General features: G+C 43.0%; 1 protein-coding gene across 5 annotated transcripts in view; it reads right to left on the reverse strand.

Moving 5' to 3' along the window:
* The window catches only part of GRAMD1B (GRAM domain containing 1B), a 227,605-nt gene extending 202,743 nt beyond the window's left edge, over positions 1–24,862 (reverse strand). Inside the window, exons 1-3 of one of the 5 annotated variants that reach the window (XM_061593175.1) lie at positions 24,600–24,862; positions 18,997–19,129; positions 18,659–18,881 (exon numbers count right to left, since the gene is read on the reverse strand). In XM_061593175.1, coding sequence (XP_061449159.1) covers positions 18,659–18,684 — 26 coding nt within the window. In that variant the 5' untranslated portion in view covers positions 18,685–18,881; positions 18,997–19,129; positions 24,600–24,862. Of the gene's footprint in view, positions 1–18,658; positions 19,130–24,599 lie in introns of those variants that run through there. The other 4 variants (XM_061593174.1, XM_061593176.1, XM_061593173.1 and 1 more) reach the window with 4 other exon arrangements.
* Positions 24,863–25,222: the final 360 nt, after the last annotated feature.

The raw sequence follows: 25,222 nt of genomic DNA on the forward strand, positions 1-25,222 counted from the left end.
GGACTCCACTTTCTACAGCCCTCCATTGGGAGAACTGTCCGTTTATTCCTACTCTCTGCTTTCTGCTTCTTAACCAATTCGTTATCCACAAGAGGGCCTCTCCTCTTATTCCATGACTGCTAAGCTTCCTCAGAAGCCTTTGGTGAGGTACCTTGTCAAATGCTTTTTGAAAGTCTAAGTACACTATGTCCACTGGATCACCTCTCTCTATATGCTTGTTGACACTCTCAAAGAATTCTAATAGGTTACTGAGACAGGACTTTCCCTTACAGAAGCCATGCTGGCTCTGCTTCAGCAAGGCTTGTTCTTCTATGTGCTTGGTTAATCTAGCTTTAATAATACTTTCTACCAGTTTTCCAGGGACAGAAGTTAAGCTAACTGGCCTGTAATTTCCGGGATCCCCTCTGGATCCCTTTTTGAAGATTGGCGTTACATTTGCCACTTTCCAGTCCTCAGGCACGGAGGAGGACCCGAGGGACAAGTTACATATTTTAGTTAGCAGATCAGCAATTTCACCTTTGAGTTCTTTGAGAACTCTCGGGTGGATGCCATCCGGGCCCGGTGATTTGTCAGTTTTTATATTGTCCATTAAGCTTAGAACTTCCTCTCTCGTTACCACTATTTGTCTCAGTTCCTCAGAATCCCTTCCTGCAAATGTTAGTTCAGGTTCAGGGATCTGCCCTATATCTTCCACTGTGAAGACAGATGCAAAGAATTCATTTAGCTTCTCTGCAATCTCCTTATCGTTCTTTAGTACACCTTTGACTCCCTTATCATCCAAGGGTCCAATCGTCTCCCTAGATGGTCTCCTGCTTTGAATGTATTTATAGAATTTTTTGTTGTTGGTTTTTATGTTCTTAGCAATGTGCTCCTCAAATTCTTTTTTAGCATCCCTTATTGTCTTCTTGCATTTCTTTTGCCAGAGTTTGTGTTCTTTTTTATTTTCTTCATTCGGACAAGACTTCCATTTTCTGAAGGAGGACTTTTTGCCTCTAAGAGCTTCCTTGACTTTGCTTGTTAACCATGCTGGCATCTTCTTGGCCCTGGCGGTACCTTTTCTGATCTGCAGTATGCACTCCAGTTGAGCTTCTAATATAGTGTTTTTAAACAACTTCCAAGCATTTTCGAGTGATGTGACCCTCTGGACTTTGTTTTTCAGCTTTCTTTTTACCAATCCCCTCATTTTTGTGAAGTTTCCTCTTTTGAAGTCAAATGTGACCGTGTTGGATTTTCTTGGCAATTGGCCAGTTACATGTATGTTTAATTTAATAGCACTGTGGTCACTGCTCCCAATCGGTTCAACAACACTTACATCTCGCACCAGGTCCCGGTCCCCACTGACGATTAAGTCCAGGGTTGCCGTCCCTCTGGTCAGTTCCATGACCAACTGATCTAGGGAATAGTCATTTAGAATATCTAGAAACTTTGCTTCTTTGTCATGACTGGAACACATATGCAGCCAGTCTATGTCCGGGTAGTTGAAGTCACCCATTACTACCACATTTCCTAGTTTGGATGCTTCCTCAATTTCATATCTCATCTCAAGGTCTCCCTGAGCATTTTGATCAGGGGGACGATAGATCGTTCCCAGTATTAAGTCCCTCCTGGGGCACGGTATCACCACCCACAACGATTCTGTGGAGGAGTCTGCCTCTTTTGGGGTTTCGAGCTTGCTGGATTCAATGCCTTCTTTCACGTATAGAGCGACTCCGCCACCAATACGTCCTTCCCTGTCCTTCCGATATAGTTTATATCCAGGGATAACCGTATCCCACTGGTTTTCTCCATTCCACCAGGTCTCGGTTATGCTCACTATATCAATGCTCTTCTCTAAGACCAAGCACTCCAGTTCTCCCATCTTGGTTCGGACGCTCCTAGCATTAGCGTACAGGCACTTGTAAGCAGTAAGCCATCTTGTAAGCCATCTCTGTTATCTTTTCGGTGACTGCTGAAGCCCTTCCTCTTTCAACAAGCCTTTTAAGTAGAGACCTTTTCCCAACTGCATCTGTCTTGGAATTGTTTGTAAAGATTTTTTAAAGATGTTTTAAAAATGTTTTAAGATGTTTTGTTTTTAAGTTGGTTTTAAAGATGTTTTTAGTGTTTTATCACTTGTTGTTTGCCACCCTGGGCTCCTTCTGGGAGGAACGGTAGGATATGAATTAATTAAATGAAATGAAGGGGGGGCCAGTAGATCACAAAGCCCAAGTAGAGACATGAGGCCAGCCTTTTTCCTCCCTGAACAATGCAACTATTTCCTTAAACATTGTAACTTTGCCCCACATTTGGACTAATTATCTCTTATGATGGAAAGGGGATACACAGTTAATGGTTACCACTTATGCCAATCAGCCTTGATATTATGGTTGGTCAAACTAATGAGTTTGGCATAAGGGAAGTTTGTTGGTGAAATTACCTATATTGGTGTGGGAAGGAGATGGGCAAAGCTGCCCTAACAAAGGTCAGATAACAATTTAGAAGGAAGAAGGCCCATCTTATTTCAACTGGAAGGATGGCAAAACAATGCAGAGGGCTGCATTTCCAACCTCACCCAAATAGCCCTTGAGGCATTAGGTATGGATTTGAAGCCAACACACAGCTCAAACCATTTTTAGTTAATGTGTGTGCTTCTGCTAAAAAAAAAAATCCCCTTAAGCCTCATTAATGAAGAATATGTGCTCTCCATTTCACTTTATCCAATCTGAGTGTGTGCTTCTATGCCTGCAGTTTACTGATAGCCAGGCAGGGAGATTCTATTTTTAGCTGCCCTTCTTCCCAGATCAGAGGCAGAGTGAAGGCAATGATGTACCTAAACTATTATTGATATCTGACATGCAAAACAAGTGAGCAGTCTTCATGTTCTCCAGCAATACCTTTGTATCTGAGTGGTGCCAGTTTACTTACTCTAGCTCGCTATTTTGATACTAATGTCCTTTCCACAGCTGGGAGATCAGGCAAAGTTCAGATGCTGCAGTAATTATAATGTGTCCCTACATGTCCTGTCTGTGAACTGCAGCAGCGCGGTATTCCTTTTGCAGGCAAGGCCAGTGAAGTACATGGTGATGCTTCAGATGCCATCTTTCCACACCAGGTTGCTCAAGGAGACATACCACAAAACTGCTGTGGGGGGTGTTTTTAGTTTGTTTTGAAATCCTAAAGTGACAAATGCCCCCTCTTTTTATTTTTAATTTTAAAGTATCATTTATTACAATTAGAAATTTAAATAGGATCCTGCTCCATTATTTAACTGTGTCACTAGCAATGTGTAATATTCACAAGAAAGTGAACATGGCCTGAATCATTCTTTCCCACCCCACCCCCCAAAACAGCATGGGAGGGGGAGATGTTCTCATATAAGTGTAAATGTAAGTGCTTTTGTTATGGACGTTTACATATTTACAAGCTTGTAGTTCAAACCACCGTAGGGTGTAATCGCATGAACACATGAATATTTGGAAAGGCTTCCAGTGTTGAGTTTAAGAAGCAATGACTGATAGATACTATACTGTATCATTACATCTTATGCTGCAAAAAGAGAAGCAGAGTGGCAAGATTTTGACTTTCTAATGCACGAGTAAACTGAGAATTGAACCTGGTTTAACTGTGCACTGCTTGCAACAGGACAGCACCATGCCTGGTATTAAGCATAATACAAAGTAATTCTCATATGCAAATGAGATGTCTCCAAAATGCATCAACCTTCCTTTCAATCTAAAGCATTCATTACCAATGGAAACAAAGCCTTATGATGAGAGACTGAAAGAACTGGGCATGTTTAGCCTTGAGAAGACTGAGGGGAGATATGATAGCACTTTTCAAGTACTTGAAAGGTTGCCACATAGAGGAGGGCCAGGATCTCTTCTCAATCATCCCAGAGTACAGGACATGGAATAACATGGAATATTGCAGCCCTGGGCTTCTGCTAGGAGGAAGGGCAGGATATAAACAAACAAATGGGCACAAGTTGCAGTAATCCAGATTTCGACTGAATATCAGGGAAAACTTCCTAATTGTTACAGCAGTACTACAATGGAAACATGTACCTAGGGAGGTGGTGGGCTCTCCAACCCTGGAGTCATTCAAGAGGCAGCTGGACAGCCATCTGTCAGTATGCTTTAACTTGGATTGCTGCATTGAGCAGGGGGTTGGACTCAATGACCATATAGGTTCCTTCCAACTCTACCATTCTATGATTCTAATGTGTGAGCCTGTAAGGGCATCAGGGGCTCCAGCTGGAGATGCTGGCAAGCAAGATCTAGACACTTTACTCCCTAAACCACCAGGCAGCTGGCCTAAGCTCTGCTGCTGCAGATTGCCAAAGGGGATACAGCAGCTTTTCAACTGGGGCAAGATCAGGGAGGCCTGAGGAATTAAGAAGATCCCATCTGGCTCTATATAACCAGCTCACCCTGGCCTGGCTCCAGTAGTCTTGAGCTGCTACAAGTTGCCTAGAACAGTCAATCTATTGGCATACAAGGCTGCTTCCTGCCCTGAGAATATCCTTGCAATATCCCTGCAAGGCTGCAACATAGTGTGGCGGGTGTTTTTTTGCATTTTACAGAAATCTTATCTTTATCTAACAGAGAGGACTCCATGCGCAGTCTTGATGGGGAGGCCTTGATCATTTGTTTAAATTAAATTGTGCAAACTATATCAAGTTACACTGGGGGAACATGCTCAGTCATTTAAATGAGAGACTGCCTGGAGATAAGGCAGGATCCTATCTGCTATGGCACCAGTTTAATCTTCACTGTGACCATTTATAACATAAGGATGTCAAAACAAAAATGGGGAAGACAAGGTCGCCTTATCTGTATAATATGCTATTCCTCTTGCTTTTCTTTCTTCTAGTTTTCTCCATGATTTCCCCCCTCTTCTACCTGCCTCTGTTTCTCTTTTATACTCTGCCCCTTTCCACCTCTCTTTGAAATGAAACTTTCACCACAAATGTACCCATAAAGCATCAGTCTTTCACTGGTTCCACAGAACAACAACAACAAAATAGCGAGTGTGTGGTTTTTAAGTCAGATCAGCAAACGTTCAAAATGACTGAAAGATACTTTACAAGCTAAATCTTCTATAAAAAATGTCTCACGTACTCACATGCCTGCCTGTCTACCAGCCTTCTGAATCAGAGAGAATGGGAAAGGTAACAGACTACAGTATGTTTGGAGGAACTTCAACCAACCACTTGGGGGAGTCTCATAAATTCATTGGGGAGCATCAGTGCAATAATTTTGTATCCTTTTTTCAAACCTTTCAGCTTTTTCTTTAAGGAACACTCACCTTTACCAGGTAAGCATAATCTCTCACCTCAAATTGCCATTTTTGCTTTGAAAATTTATCAGAGGAAGAGCTTTGTGTAAATTGAAAGCTTGTGCTTCTAGCACTTTGGGGCATAGGAACATAAGAAGCAAGCGGCCTTATACTGACCACTGCCCCATCGAGCTCAATATTTATTTATTTATTATTTGATTTATATCCCGCCCTTCCTCCCATCAGGAGCCCAGAATATCATCTGTGCTGGCTGGCAGTGGCTCTCTAGAGCTTCAGGCAAGAATCTCTCCTAGCCTTACCTGGAAATGCCAGGAATTTTGTTGTTGTTATGGGCCTTCCATTCGATTTCGACTTATGGCGACCCTATGAAGCAGTGACCTCCAAGAGCATTTGTTGTGAATCACCCTGTTCAGCTCTTGTAAGTTCAGGTCTGTGGCTTCCTTTATGGAATCAATCCATCTCTTGTTTGGCCTTCCTCTTTTTCTACTCCCTTCTGTTTTTCCCAGCATTATGGTCTTTTCTAGTGAATCATGTCTTCTCATGATGTGTCCAAAGTATGACAACCTGTTTCATCATTTTAGCTTCTAGTGATGTTGTTGTTGTTATGTGCCTTCAAGTCGATTACGACTTATGGTGACCCTATGAATCAGTGACCTCCAGTAGCATTTGTTGTGAATCACCCTGTTCAGCTCTTGTAAGTTCAGGTCTGTGGCTTCCTTTATGAACTCAATCCATCTCTTGTTTGGCCTTCCTCTTTTTCTGCTCACTTCTGTTTTCCCAGCATTATTATATTTTCTAGTGAATCATGTCTTCTCATTATGACCAAAGTAGGATGACCTCAGTTTCATCATTTTAGCTTCTAGTGACAGTTCTGGTTTAATTTGTTCTAGCATCCAATTATTTATTTATTTATTTCATTTCATTTCATTTTTAAACCGCCCATAGCTAGTAGCTCTCTGGGCGGTGTACAAAACAGAGTTAAAATACCATGTCACAATAAAATCCGATTCAAATAACAGGAAAATTTAAAACATTAAGATGAACAATTAACATTAAACATTAAAACATTAAAATGCCTGGGAGTATAGCCAGGTCTTAACCTGGCGCCTAAAAGAAAATACCGTAGGCGCCAGGCGTATTTCCTCTGGTAAGCTGTTCCACAATTCGGGGGCCACCACAGAAAAGGCCCTAGATCTAGTAGTAATTTGTCTTTTTCGCTGTCCATGGTATCCGCAGAGCTCTCCTCCAGCACCACATTTTGAACCTGGGATTTTCTGCATGCAAAGCAAATGCTCAGCCACTGAACTACAGCCCTTTGAATATTCGTTGGTCTAGGAAAAGCTGTTGCTTCACTTGGTCTGCTCCAAATCTATCCACTTCCTTTCCCTCCCACTGTTTACTTGGAAGAACAAACAAATCAATAAAGGGTTTTTTTTTAAAAAAAAACACCAATTAGGCAATGGTAGAATAGCTAGCTGCCCTTTGAACGTTTCTATCTGTGATTCTCCACAAACTAGAGATGTAAAAGATGATGAATTTGTAATTCTAAAGCGGGTTGAGAAGGTTATTTTTCTTTTCATTTCCTGGATGCTCACAGTGGTGCTAAATAAAGAAAGACTAATAAAACAGTTTCAGGGGCAAGTTGATCTATGCCATCTAATAAAAGCCCACGTCCTAGGTTTGCAGTTCTTTTTTTGCAATGTTTTCACTCAGCTGAGAAACAAGAGCTCAGTAAAAAAAAGTGGCTGGGAAGAAAGAGGTATTTGGGTAAGCCCCACTTATCCGTTTGCCAAGCTGAATTTGGTTACTGTCAGTGATCTAACTTGGCATGAATATTTGGGTGGAAGGAAGCAAGGACAGGGGAAAGCAATGCAGATGTGTCAGTGTCACAACATGAACACTCATAGGCAAAAGATATTTATTTAGATTTTTGTTATAGGCTCAGAGTCCAGAAAGAACTGGGTGGATTGTAGGTGGGTGACCACCTACTCCTATTGGGGGGGGGGGTTAGGTGGCCACTGACATATCAGCAAAAAAAAGGAGATGCATCACCAAAAAGGAGGGCAAAAGAGGATATTTAGGCATATGCTAATTTGTATGCACAGACATAAATACAGAAATAATTACTATCATTTAAAGAGGAATACAGCACACCTCAACGTAGTAGGGAAGACTGTGAGCAGTGGCCTGTGTGCCTGCTCAGTCTGTAGTTCAGATTCTAGCTGCTAAATGGCAACTTCAAGGCTCCTTCTGCCCTCCTTTCTGATGGTTCTTGCTCTTTAAATCAGATTTGGGCTGGACAGCCCTACAAACAGATGACTCCTTCAGAAAACTGCACTCTCTGGCAGCCCTCCAAATAAAGGACTGTCCTTTATTTGATACAAAGCCACCCTACCACTGGGGCTGAGGTGGGAGACCTGATCACTGAGGTGGCAAAGAAGGCAGTGTGTCTCGCTGCAGAATGCAAATAAAAGACGCCCCGCTCGCCGCGCAGCTGACGAGCAGGGCATGGTTGCAGATGGGGGCGAAGCTGCCACCTCCATGTTAGTATGGGGCAAAGTCACATGTCGTGCCTTATTAGGCACACATGACGTGCAGCATGGAGGGGAGAGGCTTCTGCGACTATTTAAGTCCAGCCGCCCCTCCTACCTTCCTCTTTGCAGTGCGACGCCCACCCTGCCCTCCCTATTTTATGGTGTGCCTAGGGGTCGCTTCGGGGCCGAGTAGGAATTTTTATCCTGCCCACCCTTGGCGGGCAGGTTTTTTGCCTGCTCCACACTATGGAAGTGGGAGGGGATCAGGTTAGGGGGCATTGTGATCAATAGGTGGTTTTGGCTATTTGGCTAATTTGACATATTTAAAGGTTACTGCCCTACTGGGCAGCTCACTGTAACACTGGTGCGGGAAGGTGCGGGAGGGGAAATAGGTAAGGACAGGTAGGTGGCCCCCTTAGGGACCTTTGAAGGTGATTGGCGGTTTCGGAGGCCTGTCTGTCAGGGCTTTTCCGGCTCGAGGACAGGATATGGGCTGCCTCTGGGGCCAACTTATCTCATCTACCCAAGGGTTATCTGGCTATCTGGGATGATGTAGGAAGGCCCCCCTACTCACCTACAAGGTGTGGCCGGGGTAAGGGGTAAGCACATGGGCTTGCCCTTGCCCCAGCAGGGGCTGGTCGCCCGAGAGCTGTATGGCAAGCTACTTGCTTAAAGTCAGTTCTCGCACCTAGGTTTCCCTCTGCAGGTCACTTTAAATTGGGTTTTCTGTTTGCTGTAATTTAATAAAGTGGCCCTTGTTCAACCCAAGCTGATGTCTCTGGGTTTTATTTCACCCCTCATCTGCAAGACCACACACAAGGGCTCAGAACAGTCATAGGCAAACTCCATGACAGCACTTTTCAAGTCGTTGAAAGGTTGTCACACAGAGGAGGGCCAAGATCTCTTCTCAATCATCCCAGAGTGCGGGACATGGAATAATGGGCTCAAAGTCACAGGAAGCCAGATCTCGGCTGAACATCAGGAAAAACTTCCTAACTGTTAGAGTGGTATGACAATGGAACCAATGACCTTGGGAGGTGGTGGGCTCTCCAACACTGGAGGCATTCAAGAAGCAGCTGGACAGCCACCTGTCAGGTATGCTTTAATCTGGACTCCTGCATTGAGCAGGGGTTGGCCTTATAGGCCCCTTCCAACTCTACTGTTCTATGATTTCATGACTAGTAGAGACTATCTGGAGGTAATGCATTAAGCAGTGACACGACGCACTTGCAAGTAATCTACTGGGATATCCCCTTCAAAAGAGAAGCTAAGGAATTGTGAAGCCTGCCGATTAAACCACAGCAGTGGGCCATGACAAAAGCTTTACTTCTTACCAGTTTGTTCCTGGGCCCAATTTAAGGTGCTCACATTAATGCTCAAAGCCTCAAATGTCTTGGGTCCCAAATATCTGAAAGACCATCTCCATCCCTACAGAAGCTCTCAGTTACTAAGATCAGCAGAGGGGGCTCTCTTGGTGGTTCCGCCACGTTCAGAAGTGTGGGAAATGGCGGAGCTGAAGAGGGCTTGCCCACTGGCAGCCTCTAAGTTGTGAAACTCCCTCCCCACAGAGGTGCCTCACAGAAGTACAATCGTTACTGTATAGCTTTCACTATATGCTGAAGACACACCTCTTTACCTGGACCATTGACAGTGAAGGTGTTGTCTGGGGTCCACCTCTTTTGTTCAGTCGATACTGTTTTATTTGGGTTTGGAACTATTTTACTTGTTTTTCTAATTATATTGTTGTATAAGTGAAATATTACGGTGAAGAGTGGATAAGGAATAAAATAAAATAAGACAGGGAGATCCACTGAAATCAGTTTGACTTACTTTCAGCAAATGTGTTTATTTAGGATCAGGATACCATTCCCTTCACCCCTCATACATCCTGCCCCACATTTTAAATATGAAATCAACCCTGTCAGATCAAGGAGATTGTTCCTTTGGGATTCTGCTGGCTGAAAGGGGAAAGAGGGGAGAGAGGTTGTCTCAGCCAGAGGGCCTCTGGCTTTTCCAACGTGCCACATGTCACAATCATGACTGTCATCCTGAAAGAAGAAATGACAGCATGTTTTTGCAGAAACGTCTCCTTTTCAGGAGAGAGGAAGATGGTCACAGTCACCTCTGACGTGCACCTTTATGAATCTCACACAGTGGCATTTCCAAATCCTTTTCTTCCCCACTGATACACACAAAGAAAATAAAACTCCACTAAACAAGGCTGGCATAATCCATTTGGGGGCCTGAAGCAGAAGATGCAAATGGTTCACTCCCTCCCACTAATTAACATGGAGGACTAATTAACACTGGATGCAATCCAGTGAGGTGCTCTCCTGTGCAAGCCCCATTGAAATGAACAGGAGCTGCACAAGAGAATTTCCAAACAGCTCCCATTCACAACTCCCATTCACCGTGTAACAGCAAAATCACAACTTCCAGGGCATATAGGCTAAACTGACCACAGGGTGCTAACTAGGGCTGTGCATGTCCTTCCCCCCCCCCACATCCTATTTGTGGCTCTGAATTGTAAACACAGATCAGGCCCAATCCATTCTGGATAGATTTGGACCCAATCCAACCCAATTCAGATCCAAATACGGATCTGGATATGACATGTTTCTGGAAATCACATTGATTTACATTGCAAAACCAAAATGGCCATAACTTTCTTATTTTTTTGACCTAGGGACATGAAATTTGGAGACATCCTATACAGGGGATTAAACCTACCAAGCTGCAGGTGGATAGCTCCAGTGGTTTTCATGCTAGCCCCCTTTAAAGTGTCCAAAAGTTTAAAATTAAAATGGACCTAATGGCTTTGTTTTTTCACACTGTCAGCCTGTCATATAGGGGGCAGATTGCCAACAGCAGTAGTGAGTGAGGTAAAAATAAAAATACTATTTAATATTAATAACATTCACTGCGGTTAGCAATTGGAAACAACAACAACAAATCTTAACACAAAAAGCTGGCTAATTAATATTCCCACAGGGTTTGGCTGGCTGGCTGGCTAATAATAATTTTTAAAAATGCATGACCACACAAGCTGGCAGATTCTTACTGTTTGTGGGTAGCAACTGGAATGAATGAATGAATGAATGAATGAATAAATAAATAAATAAATAAATAAATAATACATTCAGAAAGCTGTGGCCAAATACACCCACAAGGTTTAATAATAATTCTTAGCAATCAGAAGCAAATTTAAAACAAACAACAAACTTTTAAATATATACATATATATGTAAATAAGGATAAAAGTGGGATTGATTTGGAAAGAACAGAAAACATGCACAAGCTGAACAAATGCCACCTAACCTCCACCAAATTTTTGAAAGAGACAGAACTTACAAAAGATTTCTGTATTTTAAACCTTCACCCCTTCCAGGCACTGTGAATGGAGAGTGTTTGGTGGGATGACAGCAGACTAGCCTCTCCCCCTTTGTAGTGCTGTAATTGTTCCATTTCAGAGACACCCTGTCTGGATTCATTAGCCCCTGTTTTGAGCTACAGATTTGTGTAAATCTCTACAAATCAATTTGGGAGTAGCCGAACTGCTCTGTAGAAATTAGTAGCTGCTTCAACCCAATTTGGACAGGATACAAATAGGCCCCAATAGGCCCTATTTGGTTTGTTATTTATGATTTGTAAAAATACAGTGCATGGCCCTAGTGCCAACCAATCTGAAGCAGTACAAGCCCTAGGATAACAAAAGCACACATGAGACCAGGCTGTTAATTTGGCAACAGAATTTGCAGCACTGCCTTTGGTGGAGATTTCAAAGAAGAGGATGGAGAAAAACCAAGCACGACTTAAGCCTCACAGCACAACAGGTTATACTTGATGCCCTGGAGGTCCTTTCAAACTCTGCTATACTATATTATGATTCATCTCCAATATGGTAATCTAATCACAATGAACTCAGGCACTGTGGTTCCATATTGCTCAATAGTAAGGTAGAAATGAGAAGAACACTGGTACAGTGTGGGAAGAGGATAAGAACATAAGAACATAAGAAGAGCCTGCTGGATCAGGCCAGTGGCCCATCTAGTCCAGCATCCTGTTCTCACAGTGGCCAACCAGGTGCCTGGGGGAAGCCCGCAAGCAGGACCCGAGTGCAAGAACACTCTCCCCTCCTGAGGCTTCCGGCAACTGGTTTTCAGAAGCATGCTGCCTCTGACTAGGGTGGCACAGCACAGCCATCACGGCTAGTAGCCATTGATAGCCCTGTCCTCCATGAATTTGTCTAATCTTCTTTTAAAGCCGTCCAAGCTGGTGGCCATTATTGCATCTTGTGGGAGCAAATTCCATAGTTTAACTATGCACTGAGTAAAGAAGTACTTCCTTTTGTCTGTCCTGAATCTTCCAACATTCAGCTTCTTTGAATGTCCACGAGTTCTAGTATTATGAGAGAGGGAGAAGAACTTTTCTCTATCCACTTTCTCAATGCCATGCATAATTTTATACACTTCTATCATGTCTCCTCTGACCCGCCTTTTCTCTAAACTAAAAAGCCCCAAATGCTGCAACCTTTCCTCATAAGGGAGTCACTCCATCCCCTTGATCATTCTGGTTGCCCTCCTCTGAACCTTTTCCAACTCTATAATATCCTTTTTGAGATGAGGCGACCAGAACTGTACACAGTATTCCAAATGCGGCCGCACCATAGATTTATACAACGGCATTATGATATCGGCTGTTTTATTTTCAATACCTTTCCTAATTATCGCTAGAATGGAATTTGCCTTTTTCACAGCTGCCGCACACTGGGTCAACATTTTCATCGTGCTGTCCGCTACAACCCCGAGGTCTCTCTCCTGGTCGGTCACCGCCAGTTCAGACCCCATGAGCGTATATGTGAAATTCAGATTTTTTGCTCCAATATGCATAATTTTACACTTGTTTATATTGAATTGCATTTGCCATTTTTCCGCCCATTCACTCAGTTTGGAGAGATCTTTTTGGAGCTCTTCACAATCCCTTTTTGTTTTAACAACCCTGAACAATTTAGTGTCGTCAGCAAACTTGGCCACTTCACTGCTCACTCCTAATTCTAGGTCATTAATGAACAAGTTGAAAAGTACAGGTCCCAATACCGATCCTTGAGGGACTCCACTTTCTACAGCCCTCCATTGGGAGAACTGTCCGTTTATTCCTACTCTCTGCTTTCTGCTTCTTAACCAATTCCTTATCCACAAGAGGACCTCTCCTCTTATTCCATGACTGCTAAGCTTCCTCAGAAGTCTTTGGTGAGGTACCTTGTCAAACGCTTTTTGAAAGTCTAAGTACACTATGTCCACTGGATCACCTCTATCTATATGCTTGTTGACACTCTCAAAGAATTCTAATAGGTTACTGAGACAGGACTTTCCCTTGCAGAAGCCATGCTGGCTCTGCTTCAGCAAGGCTTGTTCTTCTATGTGCTTAGTTAATCTAGCTTTAATAATACTTTCTACCAGTTTTCCAGGGACAGAAGTTAAGCTAACTGGCCTGTAATTTCCGGGATCCCCTCTGGATCCCTTTTTGAAGATTGGCGTTACATTTGCCACTTTCCAGTCCTCAGGCACGGAGGAGGACCCGAGGGACAAGTTACATATTTTAGTTAGCAGATCAGCAATTTCACCTTTGAGTTCTTTGAGAACTCTCGGGTGGATGCCATCCGGGCCCGGTGATTTGTCAGTTTTTATATTGTCTGTTAAGCCTAAAACTTCCTCTCTCGTTACCACTATTTGTCTCAGTTCCTCAGAATCCCTTCCTGCAAATGTTAGTTCAGGTTCAGGGATCTGCCCTATATCTTCCACTGTGAAGACAGATGCAAAGAATTCATTTAGCTTCTCTGCAATCTCCTTATCGTTCTTTAGTACACCTTTGACTCCCTTATCATCCAAGGGTCCAATCGCCTCCCTAGATGGTCTCCTGCTTTGAATGTATTTATAGAATTTTTTGTTGTTGGTTTTTATGTTCTGTTTTATAACTGTGATGCATTCATAATGGAGCATAGATGTTTATAGTTGCAGAAAGTATGTGCAGCAGGGACAATCAGGAAGCGAGACTATCTTGGTGACACACCCTGTATGGGAAGAAGGAACATAGCAATGCACCTTGCTGTCACTCTTTCATGAGGGAGATGATTACATACTGCATTGTGTTTGCAGCAGTACCTTCAACCCAAAGTACTGGAGCCAAGGACTAAGGGCATGATGATCATGGATAGCTATACTGGACAGGCATCAGGAGTCTAGAAATGCTGGTATTCAATGAACAGATTTATTTGTGGTGTGTGTGTATATAAATTGCAGACTTACAAAATATATCCACAAAAAATATATTAGCTCACATGCATTTTCTTTCCCTTCAAGGGAACACATACAGCAGCTACAGTCAACCATTTTTGGTAACTGTGTCACAAATCAAGCCCAAAGGATATGATGAGAATGGAGATGGACTGCTTTCAAGTCGATCCCGATTTTTGGCAACCCTATGAATAGGGTTTTCATGGTAAGCGGTATTCAGGGTGGGGGTTACCATTGCCTCCCTCTGAGGCTAGTCCTCCCCAGCTGGCTAGGGCCTGCTCAGCTTGCTACAGCTGCACAAGCCAGCCCCGTCCTTGTCTGCAACTGCCATCTGAGGGGCAACTGGGCTCCTTGGGACTCTGCAGCTTACCCACAGCTGCACAGGTGGCAGGGCAGGCAACCCTGGAGCCACTCTCTGTGGGGCTGATCTTTAGCTGGCCCTTGACAACCAGGAGACACGAGCGGGGATTTGAACTCACAGACTGTGGACTCCCAGCCAGGCTCTCCTCCCCACTGTGCTATACCAGCTGTTACAAAGGATATGATAGCACCGCTTAAGCAGTGGCAGCTAGTGGCTCTATGTCAGTAGGGCAGTGGAATCTGGGTTTTAGTCTGAACTTTCAAGGAGCTGTCCAAGGTGCTTCATCCACATGGAGCCACCAGTCGCCTCTGCACTCAAGTGTACCCTATACTGTATATGCAGACCTGCTAGAACTGCAGTAATGGGTGCGGTAGTCCCTGTTTCTGGAGAAGCAGGCAGTAGTAGGTGTAGGAGTGACAAGCAGTAATGAAGGCTTGACCCCTGCTATAGTCAGGTCAGCAGACACTCTCAGTTTCTACATAAGTCTGTTGCAGACCTCTTTAGTCTGTGCCACTTTTGGCATCAATAGCATGGCCCGCAAACTGACCATATGAATATAGAACTCGGTGGACCTCTGTAAGAACATGATGCCTAAGCAGGGACACATGAGTTAGCATTATAGAGATAGAGGCAGGCCGCTAACTCAATATTGTGTATACTGACTGGCAGCAGCTGTTCAGGGTTTCAGGCAGTGCACTGTACCTGTGGCATTCTATGTGCAAAGCATGTGCTCTGCCACTGAGCGACAGTCTTTCCCCCATAGCACATGATGCTTACAGCCACAATAGAGGGGCATTCTTAAAAATGACATGAATACAATGGAAGGTGCTACAAAAACACAGTATTTCTGTGTGTCTTTAGTGCGATTGTAAAGGTGAAACAACACACACTAAACACTACTTTGCTATCTAGACAAATTTAGGTCTTTCACGTTCGAGTGGCTGCAGGAGCTCCTGTGAGGAAGGGCAGAGTGGAAACACGTGAAAGCTGAGCTTGGCTGCCTTGCCCTGCCTGCCCTGCCAATGTTAATTCATCTGAAAGCTGTTCAGGCCAAAGGCACAAGTCTTAGACAAAAGCCAAAGGATAAGCGAAAAGACTTAGCCAATTGGAATAAATTGTCACATCAATGGCTTAGAATCTCTCCAGATTTTGAGTAGGGACAAACTGTTTGGAATACTAGGGGACAAAAGCATTTCAGCTTAAAGCAGTATAATGCCAGAAAAGGGGATTTAATTAGAAAAGTTAAAGCAGGCAAGATATTCACTGTAAAATCCTCTGTCTCTAGTTATCTTTCATGAAATTACGTTTATTTGTAAGACCATCTGTGGAAAGCACAGTTAAAGTCCACAGGAAGTATCTAATACACCAGTTTTATGGCTTTCAGTATAAACAGAGCAATGCTGCTGGCATCAGGTCCAGCCTCTTCTGGTTTCCCCAAGCAAACAGACCAGGGCCTTGGATGGTCTGGAAGCAGCTATTCAATAAAAAGCTCAAACCACAGACTTCAGATAGGTAGCCAAATGGCCCAGCCACTTGGCTGCCTTACCTTTTCCTATGGAAAAACACAGGTAAGTGTGACTATTTTAAGCATTAGTAAATATTCCCCTCTGTCTTGCAGTATTAGTTCAGCTCCTCGTACTGATACAGTGTGCATCTCCCTGACTAGCATTTCCCCTTGAATCCTCTCTCTTCTATGTATGCCTTGCTCTTACTTCGGTCATTATTTACTCACTGCCATTAGCAAAACAACAGGGACTAGAAGGATCAGCTGGGTTTGTATCACATTGCAAGCATCTTTTCATATGTGCCTGGCCTTTGCCCTGACTGTACAAGACAGAGCTACCCATGTTAGGACTGAATAATGTCCCGCCTATAGCGGTTTCTCAAACAGTAGTGCAGTGGCAAATTCAGAAGTGAGGGGTCCCTTTATGACAGTCACAGCCACCACCACCAACCTTTTCTTGCTGCTGGGTTGAGAATGAGATCCTTGTCCCACAAAGCATATGTCCCTAGGAGCCAATAAGCACAAAAGGAGGGAGTGGTAGCTACTGAAAATAGTCTTCTCAATGGCGGACTCGCCTCCTTTCACTCCAGTTGGCTCCAATCACCAGGAAAGAACAAGAAAGCATGTTAGAAGACCCTTCTCAGGACCAACACACTTCCCTTTCATACTGATTGGCTTGTAGGATGCTGGAGACATAGCGGCCCTTCTGGGATCCTATTCCCAAAAAAGTAAGGGGTCTAAGACACACACACCCCAAGATCCCAGACAACTACACCTTGGCCTGTTCTCAAATACATCTGAAAAAGGAAGCCGGGCCCATGTGCTTACAGATAACACATGTTCCATTCTGAAGCATCTACTCTTTGCTTGTGTGGCCTTTTTGCGCTTGCATGCTAATGACTATTGCTTGCCCTTAGCTGAACTCTTAGCAGCTGGGAACAGAGTGATCTGACCAAATAATGCTAATAAGGGGGGAAAGCTTTCCAGCTTGTAGAAGGAGTGAGCTGTATGGAGAAAGAACCATGTTTTTCATACAAAAAAAAATGATGCTAGTGACACATTTGCTTCAGTCTTCAGAAAAGAAGAGGAATATTTTATATATTTATGGTCTGGATATGCTACAGGAATCCCAATGTGGTGTGCTGCTGAATTTGCAAAACAGTTTTACCCAGCAATAGCTGAAATAATAATAAGGAGGGACAGGGGGAACTATGCAAAAACCCTTCACTGAATTCATTAAAATGTTTGTTTCAGCTAAGAAGATCCATCTGTGCAGGTTTGCACATTCCTAAAGTACATGCTTTTTATAAGAACTACTCACTGTACTGATAATGAGCACATAGTCCAGAGTCAAATATTTATTTAGTGAATTTCACCTCATGGAAAGAAAATATGAAGATTTCACCAAAGATTTACACATCAGAATTCTGTGAACACGTCTCTATTGTGTAGTTTACCTTTTAAAAAATATAACTGGGTATGGAGATTGACCACAGAAACTAGGGAAGGAAAGATATATGTGTATGGCCTAACCCTATACCTCTCCAGGCAACAGAAACTATTAGAAACCCTATCTTGAATTGTTAAGAACAGAGACTTTAGCAGATACTGCCTTCATGTTTTCTGAGTTGTCCAACCTCCACACAAAATTTAGTCCCTTTTAACCAAAATGTCTCTTACAGGTGACACAGGGTAACTAAACATATTTGCAAATAGTTTTCTACATGTAGCCAGGCATGGATCCTCAAATACAAATGCTGGTGGACAGAAGAGGGAGCTGTTCTCCAACATCCAGCCAGTTGCAGACCCACCTTTCACTGCCAAAAACACCCTGGAGCTGCCCAAGACCAGCTCTTCATTCTGGTAATGGTTGCTAATGTTTTCAGTGTGTGTGTGCATGTGACAACTGCTGTTCTCAGAAGCTCACATTCTTGTCCAAATTCTTGGCTGTTGTGTGCAAGCTGTACAGTATTTGCACTGACACGCAGAATATATGTTGACTATTTTTATACTGGCCGGAAGGTTTGGGTATCCTATTCAACAACATCCTATCCATTTCTGGATGTTATCACTTAAAGGCAACAACTTGAGAGCTTCAGGACAAAACATAAAACATCATGAACAGCATTTTGCTCTTTTAAAACACAATTAACATTTTAACTAGGGCATGGAAAGCTTGGTTTCTCAGGACATTAGTGGAAGGAAGTGTTTTGCACTGTTCATTTAACATTAGATGCAAATATGTTTGTTTTCTGATAGTTTAGGAGAGGACCGTACATTTGGCTACACCTGTTTTCCTCAAAGCTATCATAAACAAATGTATAAAAGCCAGCCATCCTACACACAGTTCTTGCAGTAAGTCCATGTTAATAGCTTTACCACCATGTCTGGCAATAACTTTGATGCTCCAAGCATACAGAAACATATCAGATAAGGCATTTAAACTCCCACATGGATGCCTCTCAGAGGAAACCATGCAAAAAATTCATATCAAAATGATCCATGCTTTTTCAGGTTTTTTAAAAAAGGCAAAAAAGACTAAAACCAACAATATATACCTAGTTGCACAGCAGGGGGTGTGCGTGTGGAGGGGGCAATTCCAATTTCTCAAGTGTGAAAACTCCACAATTGGTCTGGTACATAGCCCCTACGGATGTTAACTGGATTGCTATATTAACACTGGGGAGCTTACCTTAGGCGGCTCTGAAAGGCACTCATTCATCAAGACAACCTGGGGAAAGTCCTGCCAAAAATGGTCCAAGGGGAAACCTCATAGCAGCTTCCCTTCCTTCATTAAATCCCATCCATGTGTGAAGAGAAGATTTGTGTCTGGATGAAAGAGGTCTGTAGAAGGAAGTTTTCTGTATGTAGCCAGACACTGGATCTTCAAATGCAAAAGCCCAAACCACAGGCTCCTGCTGGACAGAAGAGTGAACCGTTTTCTAACATCCAGTAACACATCCACCTTTCACTGCCAGGAACACTGTCTCCCTCCAAAAGAGCTCTTCATTTTGTTAACCCTCAGCTTACCGAAGGAGGCAAGGCAGCAGCATGCATTTCCTCTTCCGGATGTGGGTCTCTTCCTATTTTTCAGCACACACGCATTTAATCCATCTCCCTTGATATCGTCTTCCCAGGATGCTGCAGTTTTTAGTAATGTGATCTAAGAAAAATAAAACAATGAGAGAGATTGAAAGGGGACGTGAAAAAGAACACAGGCAGCTCTGCTGAGCAAACCTACCAAGCAGTGGCTAATAAAGTCTGACTAGAAAGCTATTATTAGAAAGGTGCAGCTAACAAAACCAAATCCTCATTTAAAAAAAAAAAATCTAACAGGCTTGAGAAGAGGAAGAGGGAAAGAGGAGGTGGCTGCATGCAATTAGGGAATGAGTGGGGTCAGTGCATTTGGAACAGGCTCTTCTGAGAACAGTCAATTTTGTTCTTATTATTTAAGAAGCATTTACTAATCTCAGCATGTGGCTAACATGGGGGGCTGATTGCATCCCTGGGACACATGCAAATTAAGGCTCCACTTGTCTCCTTTTTTCCTGAATCTGTTTCTATTGCCCTTTCTGAGCTGTCTAGCTTAGGAGATGCAGTTTGGCCCCGCAGTAAAATGGTTAGGTGCAAGATCAATAGGTTGAGCATGATCTAAACTGATGGAGTGCCACTTTTGAAGCTACACAGGTTGGGATCTGGAAGCAGGTTGGGGTCAGCTAGATGGAAGACTGCCTGGCAACTCCATGGACACCACTTTGGTATCACTGTAAAAGAAAATAAGTTACCTTGCTCCTAGTGCAACTAATGGCATGAGAACCACCAATTAGTCTATCATAAAGAAAGACATAGCATTTGTGGGACTGAACAGGAGTCTAATATTCTGCTCATTCTTTTCCTCCAATATCCATTTGTATTTCTAAATCTGATGTAATGTTTTCCATATGTATTCCTCCAAGCAGATCATTCCAAATCAGCTCCACCAGATTCGGGTAGGTACTGCCTATTGGCAGTAGAGTAGCAGCAAATTCAGAAGTGCAGGGTCCCTTCATGGTAGTCCCACCATGCCCCTCACTTGCCTGCTTGCTCTCTGTCATCATTGCCACACTCCTCAGTCCTTTCCACGCATGCCATCTCCCACAACAACAGACATCCTTAAAAGCCAATCGACGTGAAAGGGGAGTGTGCTAGCTACTGAGAAGAGTCTTCTCAGTGGCTCACTCTTCTCCTTTCATTCTGATTGGCTCCAATAAGCAGGGAAGGACAAGGAAGCATGTTAGAAGATTCTTCTCAGAGGCTAACACACCCCTTTCATGCCGATTGGCTCATAGGAGGGTGGAGATATAGGGACCCAGCTGGGACTCTGCTCCCAACAAAGTAAGGGGTCTAAGACCCCCTGAGAACTTGAATGACTGCGCCCCTGCCTATTGGACACCTAGCAATTAGATTTTTTCCTGTCATTGCATTGCATCATCCAAATCCCTACCCCAATATAAGAACAGAACAAGGTCTATTCTCTTGTACTTAAGAGATCATGCCACCTTTAGGTTAGATTTTTTTCCTCCACAGATTCAAATATAATGGTGAGACTTCATTTTCAGCTAAAATAGCACTGATTCCCAGTGGTGCTAAAACTAAATACAGCTCAGTCCAAAAGAGAACTCAGTATTCCTTCTCTTGAGGTTGCCTCTGGACATTATGATTACTGCAAGTGGAATGATGCAGAGAACTTTAGCATCATTGGTAGAATCAATAAAGTGCTACACATAATGCAGTTATCTTTTCATACATCATTTTTATATGTCCTGTTGACAATCATCTCAGGATAAATGTAATATGGTAATTTCCAAAGGTCCACACACACACACACCGACCTGCAGTGTCTATGGGAAAAACTAGTCATTACTTTGTTGGATAAACAACTGCTAAACTGATAAGCATCCTCCGTGGTGCAGAGTGGTAAGCGGTGGTAACGCAGCTGAAGCTCTGCTCACGGCCAGAGTTCGATTCCAACAGAAGGGGTCGAGGTCCACTCAGCCTTCCATCCGTCCGTGGTCGGTAAAATGAGTACCCGGCGTATGCTGGGGGGTAAGGAAAGGCCGGGGAAGGAACTGGCAATCCCACCCCATATATACGGTCTGCCTAGTAAACGTCGCAAGATGTCACCCTAAGAGTCGGCAACGACCCACACTACAAGTGCAGGGACTCCTTTACCTTTTAGTTTTTATAGAACAGATTTATTCTAGTTCTGGTGTTAAAATTTCAACTGAATGTGTAGGCTTCATTTCAAATTATTTACATCAAGGGCCATAAAGCAAGGTTGCATTTTGGCCTCACTATTATTTAATATCTACATAATTGTTACAGGAGCTGTCTTCTCCACTTCCCAGCCTCCTCAATTGGTAATCAAAACATTCCAGTGCTGCCTTACGCAGACAATGTGACTTTTATTTCATTATCCCAAGTAGGGATGACTCTCCATATTTGAAGTTGTAAGCAGGAAGGTTTATCTATTAATTTCAGCAAGTGGTGGTGTTGGCCAAAAGGCATAAGCGGCATAAAGGGTCCAGGAGGGTCAAATACAAGACCCTTTATGCCTAATAGAGTGTAATAACTATAAACCAGTTGCCAACACCCCTTCCTTGCAAGGTGGCGGAGAAGGTGGTTGTAGAGCAACTGCAGGCATTCCTGGATGAGACTGATTATCTAGATCCAATACAAACTAGATACAGACGTGGTTCTGGAACAGAATCAGTCTTAGTCTCTCTGATGGATGACCCTTATCCTGAGAGAATCATGGGGAGTGGGAACCTGTAACTTCTGCTCAAACTTTCAGTGGCCTTTGATACTATTGACCATGGTATCCTCCTAGACTGACTCAGTGGGATGGGCATCAGAGGCACAGTATTATGGTGTTCCACTCTTACCTTCAGGGCTGCGTCCAAGGAGTAGCATTGGGTGAGTGTTCCTCGGCACCCTGGCATTTGTGCTATGGGGTTCTACAGGGCGCTATTCTTTCCCCAGTGCTACTTAACAACTATACAAAGCCATTGGGAGGAGTCATTAAGAGTTTGGAGCAAAGTGTCATCAGTATGCTAAGAACCAAGAACTAAGAACTGAGGAAGAGGCAGGATCCATGCATGAAGGATGGGGGATGGGTAAGCCCCCCCCCAAAAAAACCCTCCAGTCTAACTTTAGAAGTTTCCCAAACAGGGCTTTGTGCAAGCACAAATACCACAAAGGATTATGACTGCTGGATGTTTCCAGGTCTCAAGCATCTTTCTCCCACTTCCACCGCTGCCCTGCCATGATAACCCATTTTGTTCAAATTAAATGTCAGCAGAAATTGCTCTTTCCAAATGGGCAAGTACAGGCTACGGAGGAGGTATTGTCGTACACAAAGGAAACAAGAAATAAAACAAAAGGCTCCCTTAAGAGAACTGAACAGTCCATCATGCATGCAAGTAGAGATGGGGGAGGAGAGTGATCAAACCTTAGAAGGATCATAAAAGGATTGCCTAGAGTCTCACCAACCTTAGGGATGCCTGGTGAACCAAGTCCAAATCAGTATGGCATAGAAAGGAAGGCAGCAAGGACACTATAGTAGTGGATTAAGAGAAGTTGAAGCCTCCTGTGCTAGCAAAGATGTTCACAGCCACTTTCTCTGATAACCATCCTCAGTAGTGCAGTGATTCTATGCAGGAACTGAATAGCTCCTTGTTTAAGAAATTGCAATAAACAGAGATATAACAGTTTATATAACAGTTTAAAAACTGTTGATGAAAAGGATGAATAACTCTGGAAGCCAACTGTGGTGTCACTTGTGGAGCCAATAAAGAGTTAAATATAAAGAGCATTTGTGTTTTAATCTGACGTTTCTTTGCACAAATGAAATCCAGTACTATGACTCTGCTTCAGAAACAATGTTCCTATGCTGGCATGCTCCTAGTGTGAAATAACCAGCAGACATGCAACTGAGGCATACAAATCCCTCTCAGTGGTTTGTATTAGACATTTGAGCAATGATTTCTGAAACTAAACAGCTTGAACAAGTTTAAGTGCCACCGCAATAAGTGAAGAGGGTGTGATTTTATGTGGGACATGCAGGTTCATGAGTAAAGTCTGACTTGTATTTACAGGACCTCAACTGATACAGTGCACTCCAGGTGAAGAACTGTCTGAAGGCAGGGATATGAAAATAACTAAATACAATTCTACCAGCTGGGAAAAACAGAAGGGAGCAGAAAAAGAGGAAAGCCAAACAAGAGATTCCATAAAGGAAGCCACAGACCTGAACTTATAAGATCTGAACAGGGTGGTTCATGACAGATGCTCTTGGAGGTCACTGATTCATGGGATCACCATAAGTCGTAATTGACTTGAAGGCACATAACAACAACAAATTCTACCAGCACCACTATAAATACGGTCAATTTGGAAATAGGAAACCCAACCATGCTTATAGGATTCACATACCAGACTGCAGAAAATCTGAAAAACATCCTCACCCCAAAGTCTGTTACCCCAGTATCATATTTTCTCCCTCCCTAATTTAGGCACTGTTATACCCATGAAAGCAAATACAGCATAGGTGATAGAGCTAGACTTAAAACAGGGAAGACCTGAGATCAAATCCTTGCTCAGTCATGAAGTTCACTGAATATCCTTGGGCCAATCAGCCTAAACTAATTCACTGGCGTGTCACAGGAGGATAAAATGGGGGATATGTCTTGCCCTGAACTTAGAGGAAGGCAGGATACGTAATGTAATAAATAAATAAAAATGTCTGGTGAAGAATGTTGTCAGCAACAACCTGCCAATGTGGTTTATAGAAACTTTGAATCCATGCACACTGCTAACTGGCAATAGCAAATTTAGGTAGCAGAAAGGTATTGTGAATCAGAGAGCCTTGATTTCTTGATATGGTGAGCAGGCATGGATTTCTCAAGGCTCGACGTATCCTGAGCTTAGCTTCCACTTGAAGCCTCTCTGCCAGCCGTTCTCCTATCATTAAAGCTGTCCAGGAATGGACTTTGTGCATGTGACTTTCTACTCAGAAGTCCATTTGAAATGGTTACATGAAAGGGCGAGAGGTGGTGCTGGGTCCAGGGGCAGTGTGTGGGACCCAGGAGCATTGTCTTCCACTAGACAATGTTTTATGTGTTTTTTTAAATAATCATCTGAGACAGAAATATGTAATTGATGTTCTGTTAAGTATTTAGACATACCAGGGAACTGAAAGCAAGAGCAATAAAGACATACATAATAAATATTTTTCTTCTTCTTCATGCAGTTACTACAAGGCAGCTTTTAGGCAGAATGGCAGCTTACTATTGTCTGACATCAACATACCATCCCTTTGGAACAAAAATGAAGCATGGCCACTTAGCATACTTATAGTAACATCAGCTGCTTCCAAAGAGTGTATCATATAATGAAATAAGAAGGCAGGCAGAATAGTTGTTTCAGAGGATGAAAATTTAAAGAACTTATGGAAGATGGCCGCGAGCTACTAAGGTCGAGATAATCTCTCCTCCATCCTAAAACAAAAAGTTTGTATTCTCCTTAGAACTTTTTAGAATTCAAATAAGTGCAAATAGAACTTATCTTAAATGAAGCATTTTAAACTCTCCTACCCTTACTGGAAATGGAATTGGAATTGTAAACTCCGGCGTCTGCTCTTCAAACGCTATATTGCTTATCTGATTCCTAGTAGTTGGATTCTTCCGGGAGTCGAGCCAAGTGTCTAATGAAGCTTATTGAAGAGACTAATGAAGCTTATTCTTTGGAGGACTGTGAACTAGTGAGAACTCTAAGAATTTAATTCTAAGAATCTGTTAGCTTTGCTGCTTTTAGGGTGGGGCAAACAAAGCTACTTTTAGTGTTGAAAATCACTTAACTGCTATCATGGTCCTAACAAGACAAAAATCCAAAGACTTAGGCATTATGCTGAATAATGAAGAGTGGATATTACCTGCCAGAAGGAAGCAAGCAAAAATAACGCAATACTACCACCCAAGGGCAAGTAGTCCAAGCATTGTTAAAAATATTCCTAAGGAGGAGAGCAATGATATAACACAATGTGAGAATACAATTAATAATTGGACTTTAACTAATTTTTCTCTCTGGCACCTAAATAACGATGTCACTGGGCTATTAAATTTAGCTCAAGAACTGGAAGAGGCGGAGGAAGAACAAAATTCACTGCAATCCAGGCTTGAGCTTAATAATACAGCAATAACTACAGCTGGCTCAATGC

This window comes from Rhineura floridana, chromosome 12, assembly GCF_030035675.1.
Source record: "Rhineura floridana isolate rRhiFlo1 chromosome 12, rRhiFlo1.hap2, whole genome shotgun sequence".
Lineage (NCBI taxonomy): Eukaryota > Metazoa > Chordata > Lepidosauria > Squamata > Rhineuridae > Rhineura > Rhineura floridana.